At 44.0% G+C, this 13,884-nt stretch overlaps 1 protein-coding gene and 1 long non-coding RNA gene across 4 annotated transcripts in view; one reads left to right on the top strand and one right to left on the bottom strand.

Annotated features, from left to right (window-relative positions):
* Positions 1-168: 168 nt before the first annotated feature.
* Positions 169-13,884, top strand: part of LOC150061930 (uncharacterized) — a 59,936-nt gene continuing 46,220 nt past the window's right edge. The window contains exons 1-2 of the long non-coding RNA XR_016535965.1: positions 169-264; positions 4,886-5,006. This is a non-coding gene — a long non-coding RNA (uncharacterized LOC150061930). The remainder of the gene's footprint in view (positions 265-4,885; positions 5,007-13,884) is intronic.
* Eif2b3 (eukaryotic translation initiation factor 2B subunit gamma) overlaps positions 5,912-13,884 on the bottom strand; it is a 47,351-nt gene continuing 39,378 nt past the window's right edge. For all 3 annotated transcript variants that reach the window (XM_090334978.1, XM_090334979.1, XM_090334980.1), the window contains 3 exons: positions 12,341-12,489; positions 11,122-11,225; positions 5,912-6,109 (listed from right to left, as the gene is read on the bottom strand). In XM_090334978.1, coding sequence (XP_090191104.1) covers positions 6,057-6,109; positions 11,122-11,225; positions 12,341-12,489 — 306 coding nt within the window. In that variant the 3' untranslated portion in view covers positions 5,912-6,056. The remainder of the gene's footprint in view (positions 6,110-11,121; positions 11,226-12,340; positions 12,490-13,884) is intronic.

Below are 13,884 nucleotides of genomic sequence, written 5' to 3'. Positions count from 1 at the left end.
CACAGTGCTCGGGTGGTGGTTGGAGCCCCAGAAAAGGGAGCTGGGGAGACGCCCTCCCATTGGCTGAGCCAGCGGCAAATTACCCAGAGCCGCGCAGCCGGATCCGCTGCTAGGTAACGGCGCCGCAGGGGGCGGGGCTGGAGACCACCCAGGCTGGGCCACCCCAGGCCTCGCCTGCCTACCCCGCCCGCCTCCCGCCCACCCTCGGGGCCCTCCGGGAGGAGATGGAAGGGAGATTCCCGAGCAGCCTCACACTGGCCAAGTGTAAGTCTGGATGCTGAGAAAGAGCGGCTGTCGGTCCCACTGGAGTCATACTTTCTTCCCAGCACAGCCCAAACCCAAAGACTTCACTTTTCTTGACCTCCATTCTTACCCGCTCCAGGCTGTTTCCACAATCTTCTTCCTAAAACGCAAATGTGGATGAGAGCTCTAAAGAATTAGGTCCAATGGAAGCACAGGGCCCCCGTACAATCTAACACTTTCCCATATGTCTCTCACACCCACCTAATATTCCTTCCAGCTCTGAAGAGCCACATGCCATGGCTAAGCACACCATGTCGTTCTTTGCACTTCTGCCTCTGTGCAACTGGCGCTTCTATCTTGGCAGATAATCTTAGAATACTGAACTGAATCAATCACACCTTTGAAGCATTCATTGAATCATACCTCCCTCCTGGCAGGGAACTGCTTCTTTGTGGTCCTTATAACATTCAATATATACATGTACATATGGATATATGTATTTTTTTTTTTGCCAGTCCTGGGCTTGAACTCAGGACCTAAGCACTGTCCTTGGATTTTCTCAAGGATGGAGCTCTACCACTTGAGAGTCAGCACCACTTCCAGCTTTTTTCTATGTATGTGGTACCGAGGAATTGAGCCCAGGTCTTCATGCATGCTAGGCAAGCACTCTACCAGTATGCCAAACTCCTGGCCCCTATATATGTATTATTGCATTAATGATGAAATAACTTATCTAGAGTCCTGCAAGCTGCTTCCCTTACTAGATAGTAAGTGATCGATAATTGTGAACCACTAAGAGTTGCAGAAACTTGAATATAAGACACTGGAAATGGAAGAGAGAGTTATTCCATCTGAGTGTGCTAATTCTGTTGAATTCTTAACTGAAAACCTTGAGTGGAAGATTAGGGTAAATCAGTATTTCAATTTGCAGAGAAAGAGAAAAGGAATCTGCAATAAATTCATGATTCTAACACAACAATTATCTTTGGCCAACTTTGGTCAATCCTTTCTGATTTCTTTTTTTTTTTTTTTTTGCCAGTCCTGGGCTTGAGCTCAGGGCCTGAGCACTGTCCTTGGATTTTCTCAAGGCTAGAGCTCTACCACTTGAGCCTCAGCACCACTTCCAGCTTTTTTTTTTTTTCTATGTATGTGGTACCGAGGAATCGAACCCGGGTCTTTGTGCATGCTAGGCAAGCACTTTAACCACTAGGCCAAACTCCTGGTCCCTCCTTTCTGATTTCTTTATCATTACATCATAAATATTTTGTGTTTACTGCATAGTCTTTGTATCAGTCATTTGCAGAGTGTCCTTAGGACAGATTCCCAGAAGTGGGATTGTTTGGGTCAAAAAATATAAACTTTTTTTTTTTTTTTGCCAGTACTTGGGCTTGAACTCAAGGCCTGGGCACTGTCCCCAAGCCTCTTTGTGCTCAAGGCTATAGCTGTCCACTTGAGCCACAGCTCTACTCCTGGCTTTTCCTGAGTAGTTTATTAGAGATAAGAATCTTGTATTTTCCTGCCCACACTGGCTGCAAACCATGATCCTCAGATCTCAGTCTCTTGAGTAGCTAGGATTACATGCATAAGCCAGTGGCAACCCAGCTAATATAAACATTTTTATGTTCTTACTACACATTGCAGAAACAGATTTTTCAGAACTTGTGTGCAGGGGCTGGGAGTGTGGCCTAGTAGTAGAGTGCTTGCCTAGCATGCATAAAGACCTGGGTTTGATTCCTCAGTACCACATACACAGAAAAAGCCGGAAGTGGCACTATGGCTCAAGTGATAGAGCATTAGCCTTGAGAAAGCTCACGGACAGTGCCCAGGCCCTGAGTTCAAGCCCCAGGACTGGCAACAACAGTGCTATTTTCTTTGAGATTGGGTCTTGCTTTTTGTGTGTGTGTATGGGTAATGGGGCTTGAACTCAGCCTGGCACAGTCCCTGAGCTCTTCAGTTCAAGGCTACCGCCCTACCCTTGAGCCAAGCCCCATTTCCCATTTTCTGGAGGTTAACTGGAGATAAGAGACTCAGGTCCTTTTGTGCCCTGGCTGGCTTTAAACCTTGATCCTCAGATCTCAGCCTTCTGAGTAGCTAGGATTATAGGCATGAACCACTGTGCCTAGCAGGGTCTTGATTTTTTTGCCTAGGTGTACACCTTGTCCACCATGCTCATTTTATTGAGTTGAAGTTTTATAAATTTTTTTCCCCTAAGCTGACCTAGAACCAAGATCCACCCAATTCAAATCTCCTGAGTAGCTAATCACTAACCGAAATCACTGGTGCCTGGCAAGGGTTTGTGTCTTGGGCTTAAACCAAAGACTTACAAAGAAAAAAGCAAATATTACCAAGAATATAATTACCAAGCAATTAGGCAAACATGTCTACCCTTTTGCTGCACTTTGGAGGGGAGCACAGAGACTATGGGGAAAAGGATTGTAAATGGGGATATTAAGGGGATGCTGGGTTCCAGAATTGAGAACTGGATGAGAGAGGTGGGAAGATATCTGAAAGGAGGCATGGTTCAAGATCTGAGTATTTCTAATATAAGCCATGAGATATTAGGCAAGTCACATAATCTGACATCGACATAATGATTAAAAGAGCAGTACATACGGATGCAGAATGGTACCGGAAAATTGGGTGGGTATGTACTCGTGTTGGTGGAAAATGACTAGTCTGACTTTAGAGGCCAATCCATGTGGGAGTCAAAGGGAGCCAGGTCAAGCCTTCTTCTCCCAGCATTCTCTCAGGCTTCTCATTCCCTCTGCTTTTTACCTCTGTTTGCTTCTGGACTAGGCAGATTCAATGACCCTTGAATGCCTTGTGGAGGAGGGAAGGATAATTTTCAACCCCACCTATTAGGTGTGAGTCTGGCATGTGTACCCCTTCCCTCAGGCAACTTCTGGCCAGTAGCATCTATTAAGTATTTAGCGACAGGGTTTGCAACTAGAGATAAGAGAATGGCCCTTTACCTTGAGTATGGAGTCAGAGGTGAGGAACCAAAGCAGTTTCCTCATATTTATGGAAGGACTTTGATAAAATCTTTCTGAGTAGTCCAAAATGGCTTAGGCTAAGGCCCAGGCATTTTGGACTTCAAATACAATGCTTTCCTGCCCAGCCTTTCCCTCTGGGTTAGCTCTATCCAGTAGTTTTCTAGACCTTTTTTTTTTGCCAGTCCTGGGCTTGAGCTCAGGGCCTGAGCAATGTCCTTGGACTTTCTCAAGGCTAGAGCTCTACCGCTTGAGCCTCAGCACCACTTCTGGCTTTTTTCTATGTATGTGGTACCAAGGAATCGAACCCGGGTCTTCATGCATGCTAGGCAAGCACTTTAACCACTAGGCCAAACTCCCAGCCCCTTTTCTAGACCTTTTATTCAGGTCTTCTTTATGTGATTCTTCTCCCTCTCCTCAGACAGACTCAGTGTTTTGTTTTTGCTTCTATTGAGAAAGGGTCTTGCTACATTAGTCAGGTTGTTCTGGGACCATGCCTCTTTCTCAAGTGCTGGCATAAATTCCTGGCTTATAGTAAACTATTTAGGAAGCAGCATATAAAGGTTTGATTTTACGTACCTCTGTAGAGGCATGATGACTATGGATAGTATTACCCCCTGCAATTCTTTGGACATAGAAATAACGTCTCAGTAGTGTAGGCCACTGGATTGCTCTTGGAGCCTAGGCTAAGTTTTCTTCCTTGTACTGGGGATGAGAGTGGGATGGGAATGTAGTGGATTGGGGAGAAGTTCAGCTCTGGCCTTAGGAAATAACTTGCAGAATAGTCTTAGCAGTCAGTCCTCTTCCAAGCATTAGGAGTGCTTGCCAATAAGCAGGAATGAGATTTTGAGGAGAAGGGGTTCCTGGAGTAATAGCTGTCAAATTTCATCTGACCTCGCAAGCTCTAAGACGTAGTTTCTCAGCACTTTCTCAGTCTTCCCTGAATCAGCATTGGAGGCTCACCTTGATCCTCTCTTTTATTTTTTTATTTTTCTTCCATCAAGAATCATTAGAGAGGGAGATTGCCTGTTGGCCAACCAGTGGATATTTAATTACTTACTAGGCTTTAGATAGAACTTCTCTGTAGCTTCTACAATGGAAACAAACATGAGCTCTGCTGGGGGAAAGGCAGGGAGGGAGAAGTTTGGAGAGAGGAAGGCAGTCAGGCAGGCAGACAAAGAGAGAAGCACTTTGAGTATTTAGCCTCCAGTCTTGGAGTTCTGGACAATGGCATACTGTGGGGCCTGCTCCCAGATGAGAAACTTGTCTTTTGTTTGCTTTTGCTTCCTTCTTTTCTTGCTATGGAGACAGTGGAATGGACATGTGGAAAAGGAAGGCAAGGGAGAGATTATCTTCTATCTTACTGTCAAGATCTGAGGGCTCATTTGGGGAAGGACAGGAAGGGGATAGGACAGTTAAGTCAACTCCCTCTTCATCTCACACTGGAAGGCAAGTTCTTGTGCTACCTAGGCCAAGATTCCATTTCTAGCACTACATGAGTCTCACAAATTTATTTTAGTGTCAAAGGAGATCATCTTGGGTACCACTACAGCTGCTTATCCCCATCTCCCTCTGAGTCCTATTAGTTGATTCCAATGACTTCTGCTGAGAGCCACTGAAGCTCCTCTCCTAACCTAGCTAACTTTTTTCAGGAACCCAGCCCTAACCAGTGGGAGGAATTTGGCTACTGAGCTTCCCATAAGGCTGCTGGAGGTAGAGTTCCCCCAGGGTAGAAATGTGCATCCTGTTTCTCAGTGAGAACACTAAGATCAGGTAAGATTACGCAAATGAATTTGGGAGTCTTGAAATTTTTAAACAATGTAGAAACCAGTATTTCAAACCATTCTTTATAATTACTACCACCCACAGTGAGGACATCAAGAGAAACCTTTACTTTGATAATTCTAGGAAGTGAGATCTCACCCCAGGAGCCACTTTTATCTTCTACCAAACACCCGTAGGTTGTAAAAGCAGTGTAGGGAGAGTGTACTTACGTTTGGGAGTAGGGGTGGCAAATAGGTGGATAAAACTCCAGAAGGGTTGTGAATATAAAAATCTTGTTTCTCAATTATCTGAAGCACGAGTATCTATCATTAGGACATAAAGTGGTATGAATCAGGAAGGTTTCTGGCTCTTCCTCATTAGGCTGAAAGGCTTCCCAAGACAAGGGAAGGTAGATATGGTTGGCTTAGATTATTGTCTCAGATAGGGCTCTAGCCTCCCAGAAAACTTGTTGGTCAGGCTTGTTGACTAGCTGGAGGCATTCCTCCTATTTGCTTTAAAGAGCCTCCAAGGGACAATAGTTAAGTTGGAGAAAAGGCTAGAGGCAGGAAAGATGAGAATAGTGAGGCAGCTGCTGAGTATCTGTGGTGTAAGTATTGAAGCAGAAAGTAAGTAAATCTTAGCCTGATGCCAAGAGGTGGCAGCAGCTAGGTCTATGGGTCTAGAAAGCCTGATTAGGATCAGGTACTGAAGTATTTCCAGGTCCTTTAAGTGAGAGGTACTTATGGCTTGGGCTGGGTAGCCAATCAGAAATTAGTTTCCCTAGAGTTTTATCAGTAGTCAGTTACTTCAATAGCCTATTAACTTTCAGTACAAAAGAGCTAGGCCTCTGGTCTGTCCTTTTCCATACATTTGCCCTACATGGTCTTTATCACATGATCCATGAACACACTGTATATATCTGGCACCCAGAGACTTCTCCACAAGTCTCTACCATGCCTTTGGAAGTCTTTATTGGAAAATAAATACAGAGTCAAACAGGTGGGCCAGCCAACAGCTGTAGTTCTGGGGGCCAAATGAAGGAGTCCAACTTGCCAGATTTCAGATCTCCATGAGTTGATCATTCCCCACGATTACTTCATTTATCCGCTTAGCTACAAAAGAAAAAAAGATTTTTAGAGAATTGGCAGTAAAAGAGTTCATTTCAAACACAACTTCTTCTGATTTGTTTTTTTACAAACATTTCTCTTATTGCATGTGTGTGTTCTACTCTTGAGAACATAACCTGACACAGAAGGACATGAACCTTGCTTTGGGGAAGCTTCATACAACGGTATCTGGAGTTGGGTCTTAAGGATTGGATAGAATTTCTCTATGAAGAACATGAGGATGTGAGAAAGGGGAACATGAAATTTGTGGTGTACCCAGAGGCAGAAAATAAGAGGAGGCTGGGTGCTGGTGGCTCATGCCTGTAACCCTAGCTACACAGGAGGCTGAGATCTGAGGATCATGGTTTAAAGTCAGCATGGGCAGAAAAGTCCCTGTGAGAGTCTTTTCTCCAAGTAACCATGCAAAAACCAGAAGTGTGGCTGGGAATGAGGCTTAGTGTTAGAGAGTGCTTGCCTAGCATGCATGAAGCCCTAGTTCAATTCCTCAAAAACCACATAAACAGAAAAAGCTGGAAGTGGCACTGTGCTAGCCTTGATAAAAGAAACTCAAGGACAGTGCTCAGGCACTGAGTTCAAGCCCCAGAACTGACAGAGAGGGAGAAGGACAGGAGGGGAGTGGGGTGGGGAATAGAGAAAACAGAGGCTAATAGAATACATACATGCAAGGGAGAAAGAGAAACCTCACACATAATATTCAAGGACTTCAATGGATGCCTGAAACTACAGATAGTAAAACCTTACAGATATGATAGTTTTTCACCTAGCTATGAGAAAAACCTCAAAACACAGACTATCAGGGACTCTATGATAATAAACTGGAGAAAAATTAGTGTGGTATAAGGTAATAATAAGCTACAAATGACAAACAAAAAAACAAATGACCCACAAAAACAACAACAACAACAAAAAAAGTTGTGAGAAGTTTGTTTTTGTGCCATTTCTGGGGCTTGAACTCAGGGCCTGGGCACTGTCTTTGGACACTTTTTGCTCAAGACTAGCATCCTGCCACTTGAGCCACAGCACCACTTCCAGCTTTTTCAAGTATGTGGTAACAAGGAATAGAACCCAGGGCTTTGTGCATGCTAGTCGAGCACCCTACCACTAGGCTATGATCCTGGCCTTTTTTTTTTTTTTTTTTTAAGTGCTAAAAAGGGTAGTAAGAGCTGGGTGCAGTGGCTCATGCCTGTAATTCTAGCTACTCAGGAGGAAGAAGATTATGGTTTGAAGCCAACTGAAAAGTTGCTAAGATTCTACCTACAAAAATAACCAGCAAAAAGGTGAGTTGGAGGTGTAGCTCACGTGGTTGTGTACTAGTTAAACAAGTAAGGTGAGGTAGTATAAGGATATTAGTTCAAACTCAGTACTGGGGGGGGATAGAGCAGTGAGGTCTGCACTGGATTACCAGAATCACATATTTATTTTATTTTATTTATTTAGCCAGTCCTGGGGCTTGAACTCAGGGCTTAAGCACTGACCTTGGGCTTTTTTTTTTCCCTCAAGACTAGAGCTCTACCACTTGAGCCACTGCACCACTTCTGGCCTTTTCTATGTATGTGGTACAAGGAATCAAACCCTGGTCTTCGTGCATGGCAGGCAAGCACTCTTATCACTAGGCTAAACTCCTGGCCCACATACATATTTATTTATTTATTTAGCCAGTCCTGGGCTTGAGCTCAGGGCCTGAGCACTGTCCTTGGACTTTCTCAAGGCTAGAGCTCTACCACTTGAGCCTCAGCACCACTTCCAGCTTTTTTCTATGTATGTAGTACCGAGGAATCGAACCCAGGCCTTTGTGCATGCTAGGCAAGCACTCTACCACTAGGCCAAACTCCCGGCCCCTTTTATTATTTTTTTTTTGTGGGACAAGGGGCTTAAACTTTGGGGCCTGGGTGCTGTCCCTGAGCTCTTCAGCTCATGGCTACCGCCCTACCCCTTGAGCCACAGTCCCACTATCAGTTTTCTAGTGGTTAACTGGAGATAAGAGTCTCTTGTTCTTTAGTGCTGGAGTAGGCTTTGGAGTAGGCTTTGGAGTAGGCTTTGAAGGCAACCCTCAGATCTCAGCCTCTTGAGTAGCCAGGATAACAGGCGTGAGCCACCATGTCCGACTGAATCACCTTTTTTCGGCCAGTCCTGGGACTCGAACTCAGGACCTGGGAGCTGTCCCTGAGCCTCTTTGTGCTCAAGGGTAATGCTCTACCATTAAGACACAGCACCACTTCCAGCTTTTTTTTGTGTATATGGTACCAAGGAATCCAACCCAGGGCTTTGTGCATGCTAGGCAAGCACTCTACTGCTAGGCTACACTCCCAGCCCAGAATCACCTTTTTGAGGTAAAGGACTGAATATGGGGGCTTGGAGCTAGGAAAATGACTGGAATTTGAATGTTAGGTCTCAGGATGAAAATCCCCCCACCCCTAACTCTGACTGGGGATTTGACATATACTATATATACACTTTGGTGTGAAAGACTTGAATCACCAATTTTATCTAAAAATCACTTCTTAAATTGGCAACTAGGTGAGCACAGGGTAGGAGGATCACTTGAGCCTAGTAAGACTAGATAGATCGACAGACAGACAGACAGAAGTAGACAAAAAGTGACAAAAGGAATGGTACTTGTCTAGGCAAATTGCCTAGCACATAGAAGTTCCATCCCAAGCACCACAAATAAATAAAGAATTGTACCTTGAGGAAAAACAAAAAACTAAAGAAGGCTTCCGTTTGCTGGAGAAAAGGAAAATGATGTGGCTGCCATAGTCAATGGGATTGATTCTTTCAGCAGGATGGTGTCATCCTACTTTCTCAAAGGTTAGGAATTATCTCAATCAGCCTATGCCATAAATATCCTGCTGTGCTTATTTCATGGTTTTTGCTTTTTTTTTTTTTTCAGTCCTGTGCTTGGGCTCAGGGCCTGAGCACTGTCCTTAGGCTTTCTCAAAGCTAGAGCTCTACCACTTGAGCCACAGCACCACTTCTGGCTGTTTATGTGGTAGTGAGGAATTGAACCCGGGTCTTCATGCATGCTAGGCAAGCACTCGGCCAAACTCCCAGCCCATGACTTTTATCTCCAATTAACTACCAAAAAGCTAGACATAGAGCTGTGACTCAAGTGGTAGGGCATCAGTCTTGAGAAAAAATATGCAGGGACAGCATGTAGGCCCTGAGTTTAAGACTCAAGACTGGTACAATTCCCCACTCCAAACAAATACATATACATACATACACATACACATACACATACACATACACACACACACACACACACACACACACACACACTCCACACAAAAACACTCCAGGCTGGGCGTGGTGGCTCACACCTGTAATCCTAGCTACTCAGGAGGCTGAGATCTAAGGATCAAGGTTCAAAGCCAGCCTGGGCACCAAAGACCATGAGACTCTTATCTCCAATTATCACTAGAAAACTGGAAGTGGTACTATGGCTCAAGGGGTAGGGTAGTAGCCTTGAGCTGACAACACACAGGCCCAGGGGTCGGCCCAGGGGTCAGTCGGTAGCCTTGAGCTAAAGAGCTCAGGGACATGGCCCTGGTCCAGAGTTCAAGCCCGAAGACCCACCAAAAAAACAAAAACAAAAAAAATTCAGTCAGAAATAGGAATGCAGCTCAGTAGCAGACTATTTGCCTAGCATAAGGGTATATCCTTGAGTTTGGTTCCTATTCATACAACACACAAATGTAATCAAATTAAGGATAATTAAAATTTGTCCTGTTCACCCAGTTCACCCCTCCCTTTTTTTTGTGTGCTGGTCCTGGGGCTTTTTTTGCTCAAGACTAGTGTTCTACTACTCGAACCACAGCTCTACTTCTGGTTTTTTGGGGTGTAGTTAGCTGGAGGTAGGAGTCTTATGAATTTTCCTGCCAGGGCTGACTTTGAGCCATGAGTCTAAGATCTTAGTCTCCTGAGTATTTGGGATTATAAGTGTAAACCACTGGCACTCAGCTTCACCCAGTTTTTGTATTTTTTTTTTTGCCAGTCCTTGGCTTGAGCTCAGGGCCTAGCACTGTCCTTAGACTTTCTCAAGGCTAGAGCTCTACCACTTGAGCCTCAGCACCGCTTCTAGCTTTTTTTTTTTTCTGTGTATGTGGTACCAAGGAATTGAACCCGGGTCTTCGTACGTACTAGGCAAGCACTCTACCAGTAGGCCAAACTCCTGGCCCATTGTATATTTTTCAAGTACTATATAATCTTTGCATAAGTTGCTGGAGAGCACAGCTTATAGAATCACCTTTAAGCCACTGAGGATGGCTCTTGGTGTTTTTCAGACTAGGAATCTTGGTGACTAGCTCCCTTAAAAACCAGATCAAAAGCCAGGTGTGGTGGCTCACACCAGGTCAGAGGAAATGTTACTGGTCTTCAGGAAGACAGAGCTAGTTCCAGAGTTTCTGCTGCATTACTTGTCCTGTGTCGTCTAAACAACTGCAAATCAGTGCCAATCTGGGCCATTTGACCTATTAATGTTTTGAATTTTTTTGTTAGTATACTGTATCCTTTTAATAGGTTTATTTATAATTCCTAGAAATGGAAACAGTTAAGTCAAGGTTAAATTTTTGACACTAGTGGCATATGCCTGGAATCCCAGCCACTCAGGAGGCTAAGATCTGAGGACCAAGGCTTAAAGCCAGCCCTGGCAGGAAAGTCTGTGAGACTCTTATCTCTAATAAATCACCAAAAAACCAAAAGTGGCTCTGTGGCTCTAAGTGGTAGAGTGTTAGCCTTGAACAAAAGAGCTCAGGGACAGTGCCTAGGGCCAAATTCAAACTCCATGACTGATAAAACAACAACAAAAAGTTTTTTTTGACAGTGATGTTAGCTGCTTTTCAAAGATGGCTTTATATTTGTATTCTTACTTGCAGTGTGTGTATATGCTGGCTTCTCACATCTCGCCCACTGAGCCTTATCTGTGCTAAAGTAGAAAGGTTAAAAATATATATATAAAGTAGATATCATGTGTGATTGTAAATTGGGCTCTTATTTACCTTTGGTGTCAATCCTCTGACCACTTCCAACCAAACAGTCCTTGATGTCTGCTCCCTTCTCAATCACTGCATTGTTACAGATGACACTGCCCTGGATGTTGCTTCTGTAACACAAGAGCCAAGTTAGAGAGTATTAAGAGCTCTAGTCACCATCCCCACCATGTCATGAACTTTTCTGCCTGGACTAGCTTTGAACAGTCATTCTCAGATCTCAGCTTCCAGAGTAGCCAGGATTACACGCATGAACTACTGGCCTCTTAGTGTTTTTGCTCAAGGCTCCCTAAGCTTTAGCTTCAGCAAAGTTCCTTTCCTAAAAGGACTGAAAATCATTTACCTCCTAAAAATCTTCTCCTACTAATCACACCTACATTTTATACCTGAGGCCTACATAGAAGGATAAAATTATTATACATCTTTTTTTTTTTTTTTTTTTTTTTTTGTGGGTCATGGGGCTTGAACTCAGCCTAGGGGCTGTCTCTGAGCTCTTCAACTCAAGGCTACTGCCTTACCCCAGGAGCCAAGCCCCACTTCCCATTTTCTAGAGGTTAATTGGAGATAAGAGTCTCAGGTCCTTTTGTGCCCAGGCTGGCTTTAAACCTTGATCCTCAGATTTAGCCTTCTGAGTAGCTAGGATTACAGGCGAGAGCCACCGTGCCCAGCTTATTAAACTTCTTTCAGTTCTTCTCATTTAAACTTAAGCTGTTCATAAAGCAGGATTTTAGGATGTTGTAAGTGACTTCATGAAAGTAAAAGTGATAGAGCACCAGCAACGAGTGAAAAAAGAGACCTTAGTTCTCACATACAAGTATCTTCAAATGAGAAACTTCTCTATAACTTGAAGAAAAGCTTGCCCTCAAAAACACAGTAGCTTACAGATCTGCTCCATCTATATCTCTGCCTTCAGGGTTGCTCTGGGATACTAAGGGAAAATGACCCTCAGGCCTGGGTGCAGTGTTTCTCTACAATTGTCAACAGCTCACCAAGCCAAGATTCATCAAGCAGGACTCCAAGGCCAGGCAGGCAGCTTCTCCCAGGATCACAATGATGCTCTGAGAGATCATGTCTTTCATTACAGAAGTAATACTAAGGCTTCAAAAGATCTAGGTGCTACTCCTTTCTTTTCTCCATAGCAAGTCCTTTCCTGAGCTGGACTCGCTCCCCAAAGCCTTCTAGGGATACTTAGGAATCTTGCCTCAAGTGAGCACAAAGGGAAACATACCCTTCTTCCACGGTGACTGCATTCATGAGAATACAATTGGTAATAGTCACTCTATCTCTTATGAGACAGGATGAACCAATAACTGAGTGTTTAATGGAAGACTTCTCTCCAACCTGTGTATCTGGTCCAATGAGGCTGTCAACTCCAACCTGCAAAAGGCAAAGAGTAAATCTTGTCCATCTATCTCAACCAACTGTAAAGCACCCCCAAGTCATTTGAACATGAGAATAATATATGTTTTATTTTCTTTTTGTCAGTTTTGGGGCTTGAACTCAGGGCCTGGGTGTTCTTGAGCTCATTTGCTCAAGGCTATCGCGCTACCACTTTGAGCCAGAGCAGATTTCTGGTGATGAACTGGAGATAAGAGTCTCCCTGACTTTCCTGCCTGGGCTGGCTTTAATCTGTGATCTCTATATCTCAGCCTCTGAGTAGCTTAAATTACAGGCGTATGCCACTGGAGACCAGCTATAATTTTTTTTTTTGGCCAGTCCTGGGCTTGAGCTAAAGGCCTGAGCAACGTCCTTGGGTTTTCTCAAGGCTAGAGCTCTACCACCTGAGTCACAGTACACTTACAGCTTTTTTATTTTTTTCTCTATGTATGTGGTATGCCCTAGAAATTTTTTTTATAGAGACTCTTCAACTATTTTCAAGTATCAAGTATTTCTCTGGGATCAATTCAAATCTATACTGAAGCATGAGTTTTCCCTTGAAAAGAGAGGAAAGCAGAGGCTGATGGCTCACATGTATAATCTTAGCTATGCAGGAGGCTGAGATCTGAGTGAAAAAGCTCAAGGACAGTGCTCAGGCCATGAATTTGAGCTCCAAAACTCAAAAAAAAAAAAAAAAGAAAAAAAAAAGAGGGAGAGGGAGTAGGAAAGAGAGAGAGAGGGAGAGGGAGAGGGGGAAGGAAGGAGAAGGAGAGGGAGAGGATGAAGGAAGGAGGGAGAGGGAAAGAGGAGAAGAAGGAGAGGGAGAAGGGGAGGGGGAGGGAGGGAGAAAGAGAGAGAGACCAATATTAAATGGACCCTTCCTTATAGAGTCAGCACTTACCTTATAAATCATCTTTTTTTTCACCACCCCCCCTCAATGGGGTTTGAACTTAGGGCTTTCTGCTTGTAAGTCTAGTACTCTACAACTAAGCCATACTTTTCACTTTTAGCCCTGTTTTCTTTTCTGTTTGGTTTTTTTTTTTTTTTTTTTTTTTTTTTTTTTTTCTTTGCCAGTCTTGGGCTTGAGCTCAGGGCCTGAGCACTGTCCTTGGGATTTCTCAAGGCTAGAGCTCTACCACTTGAGCCTCAGCACCACTTCCAGCGTTTTTCTATGTATGTGATACCAAGGAATTGAACCTGGGTCTTCCTGCATGCTAGGCAAGTACTCTATCACTAGGCCAAACTCCTGGCCCCTAGCCCTATTTCTTATTGGCTATTTTTGGGATCTATTGGTTATCTGGGATCTATTTGGCTACTGGGATCTTTGGCTATTTTAGGATCTTGCTTTTCATCCTATGTGCATGCCTAAGCCCTGATCTACTTACTTTAGGATTG

The sequence above is a fragment of the Megascapheus bottae genome, chromosome 6 (genome assembly GCF_031878675.1).
Source record: "Megascapheus bottae isolate mThoBot1 chromosome 6, mThoBot2.hap1, whole genome shotgun sequence".
Classification (NCBI taxonomy): domain Eukaryota; kingdom Metazoa; phylum Chordata; class Mammalia; order Rodentia; family Geomyidae; genus Megascapheus; species Megascapheus bottae.
The sequence above is the reverse complement of the archived record's forward strand: the minus strand, read 5'-3'. Positions and strand labels throughout refer to the sequence as shown.